This window comes from Nicotiana tomentosiformis, chromosome 6 (assembly GCF_000390325.3).
Source record: "Nicotiana tomentosiformis chromosome 6, ASM39032v3, whole genome shotgun sequence".
NCBI lineage: Eukaryota > Viridiplantae > Streptophyta > Magnoliopsida > Solanales > Solanaceae > Nicotiana > Nicotiana tomentosiformis.
Genome location: NC_090817.1, coordinates 33277721 through 33279853, shown reverse-complemented (window position 1 = coordinate 33279853; position 2133 = coordinate 33277721). Strand labels below are relative to the sequence as shown.

The 2133-nt window shown below is 36.9% G+C and overlaps 1 protein-coding gene across 1 annotated transcript; it reads right to left on the bottom strand.

Moving 5' to 3' along the window:
• Positions 1 to 496: 496 nt before the first annotated feature.
• On the bottom strand, positions 497 to 1790 carry LOC138893765 (secreted RxLR effector protein 161-like). Its single transcript, XM_070178425.1, has 2 exons — positions 1448 to 1790; positions 497 to 636 (listed from the first exon to the last, which is right to left on the bottom strand). The coding sequence occupies exons 1-2, from the start codon at positions 1788 to 1790 to the stop codon at positions 497 to 499; spliced, it is 483 nt and encodes a 160-aa protein (XP_070034526.1).
• Positions 1791 to 2133: the final 343 nt, after the last annotated feature.

The window sequence follows — 2133 nt, the reverse complement described above, 5'->3', positions numbered from 1 at the left end:
TTCTCATTTTCTCTTGCCAACTCAGTTCTGAGAGCAGCTCTGTCTATCTCCACCTCAGCCAACCTTTTCTTCAGCCTCTCAATCTCAGCATCCTTAGCCCCACTTTCTTGCACCAAGTCTCGCACCTTGCTATTTACTGGTACCTTTTTAGATGAACCGGGTTCTTTAGGAGTGACACAGACTTCATAGTCACAAGCAGGCAGCGTATTTGCCCCAAAATGATCCTTTCTTGTACCAACCTTCCTTTCTTTTTTGGATTATAACTTTCAGTCACTCTCTTCAGTAAGTCTGCGAGAGTTTCCTATTCAGATGAAACAGGTTCATCTATATGTTTCCCAAGTTGAACCATCCCTTCAGCGGCTTTGCTAGACCCACTTTCCCCTGTTTTCTTTACACTCTCCTCTACTCCAACAAATATTTCTTCCCAAACAACCATTGCACATGTGTCTTTGGTTAAACTCATAGGAGTGGGTGAAGAATCAACCACTCTTTTACCCTATCCCCTCACAGCACTTCGAACACCCTTGCTCTCCTTTTCTTTTTCCTTTTTATTTTTACCACCAATTCCTCCAAACTCTATAGTTTCAACACCTGCTATAGAACCTACTAGTACAAACCTATTCTCCAAATTTGTACCTGTTAAATTTCATAAGAAACAGTTTCTTCCCCCTCAGTAGTAGATTTGAATGATTCATCAGATTTCTAGGGTTCTTCTTCCTTACCCGCTTTCAATTTTTCATTTATTTTCTTTATTTGTTCTCTCCCTGCAACAACCCTGCGAGCAAGCATCTTGATGAACCAGGTTTTTCACTGATAATTCTCTTGTGTAAGTCTAAATTTGTCGAAATAGAGAAAATATCATTAGAGATTAATGAGTCATTTTAACACATGGCACAAGAGTATACTATTAAAAGTATGAATTGAAGCAAAAATTAATCTAATTATATACAAATTTTCAGATTTTCTAACCAAAAACAACAATTTTGTTCTTCAATTTTTTTTTCAATTTTTTTTTCGTTGTGAATTCTGAGCTGATCCTTTTAGGTGATTTTAATCATCCCTAATTCTAACCTGTTCCTTTCAAAGTGATCTTTACTTAGGGCTTTTGTGAAGATGTCAGCTATTTGCTTGTCAGTAGCACAAAATTCCACACTGATCAACCCTTTTTCATAGTTATCCCTCAAAAAGTGATGCCTAACATCTATGTGCTTAGTTCTCTTGTGATGAACCGGGTTCTTGGTCATACTAATTGCACTAGTGTTATCACCAAAAATGGGGATACAACCAACATCAATTCCAAAGTCCATTAATTGTTGTTTGATCCATAACAATTGAGTACAACATGAGGCAGCAACAACATACTCAGCTTCAGTAATAGATAAGGCCACTGAATTTTGCTTTTTGGTAGCCCAAGACACAAGACATGAGCCAAGAAAGTGTGCCACACCTGAGGTCCTCTTTCTATCCACTAGAAAACCTACATAATCAGCATCAGCATATCCCACTAGATTGAAATTACTACTTTTTGGATACCATAGACAGGGATCAGTGGTGCCTTCTAGATATCTCAAAATTCTCTTGACATCAGTCAATTGAGACTCCCTTGGATTTTCCTGAAATCTTGCACAAAGGCCTACACTGAAAATAATGTTAGGTCTACTAGCAGTGAGATACAACAATGGTTCAATCATTCCCCTATACAACGTCTGATCAACAGATGAACCAAGTTCATCTATATCTAACTTTGTACCTGTTGCAATAGGAGTGTCAATTTCTTTGTAATCTTCCATTTTATGCAACTCTTTTACATACTTCTGTTGATGGATCATAGTTCCATTTGGATTTTGTTTAATTTGGAAGCCTAAAAAGAAATTAAGCTCACCCATTAGTTTAGCAAATTCTTTACTTAGCTTATCAGTAGTTGCTCCAAAGATTATATCATCAACATATATCTGAACTACCAAGAGATCTTTACCTTTTTCTTTCAAGAATAAAGTATTGTCAATTTTACCTCTCTTGTAGTCATGCTCAAGCAAAAATTTTGATAATCTTTTATACCATGCTCTTGGCGCCTGCTTGAGCCCATAAAGTGCTTTGTCAAGTTTGTACATATGATCATGAATGTCTCTCCTT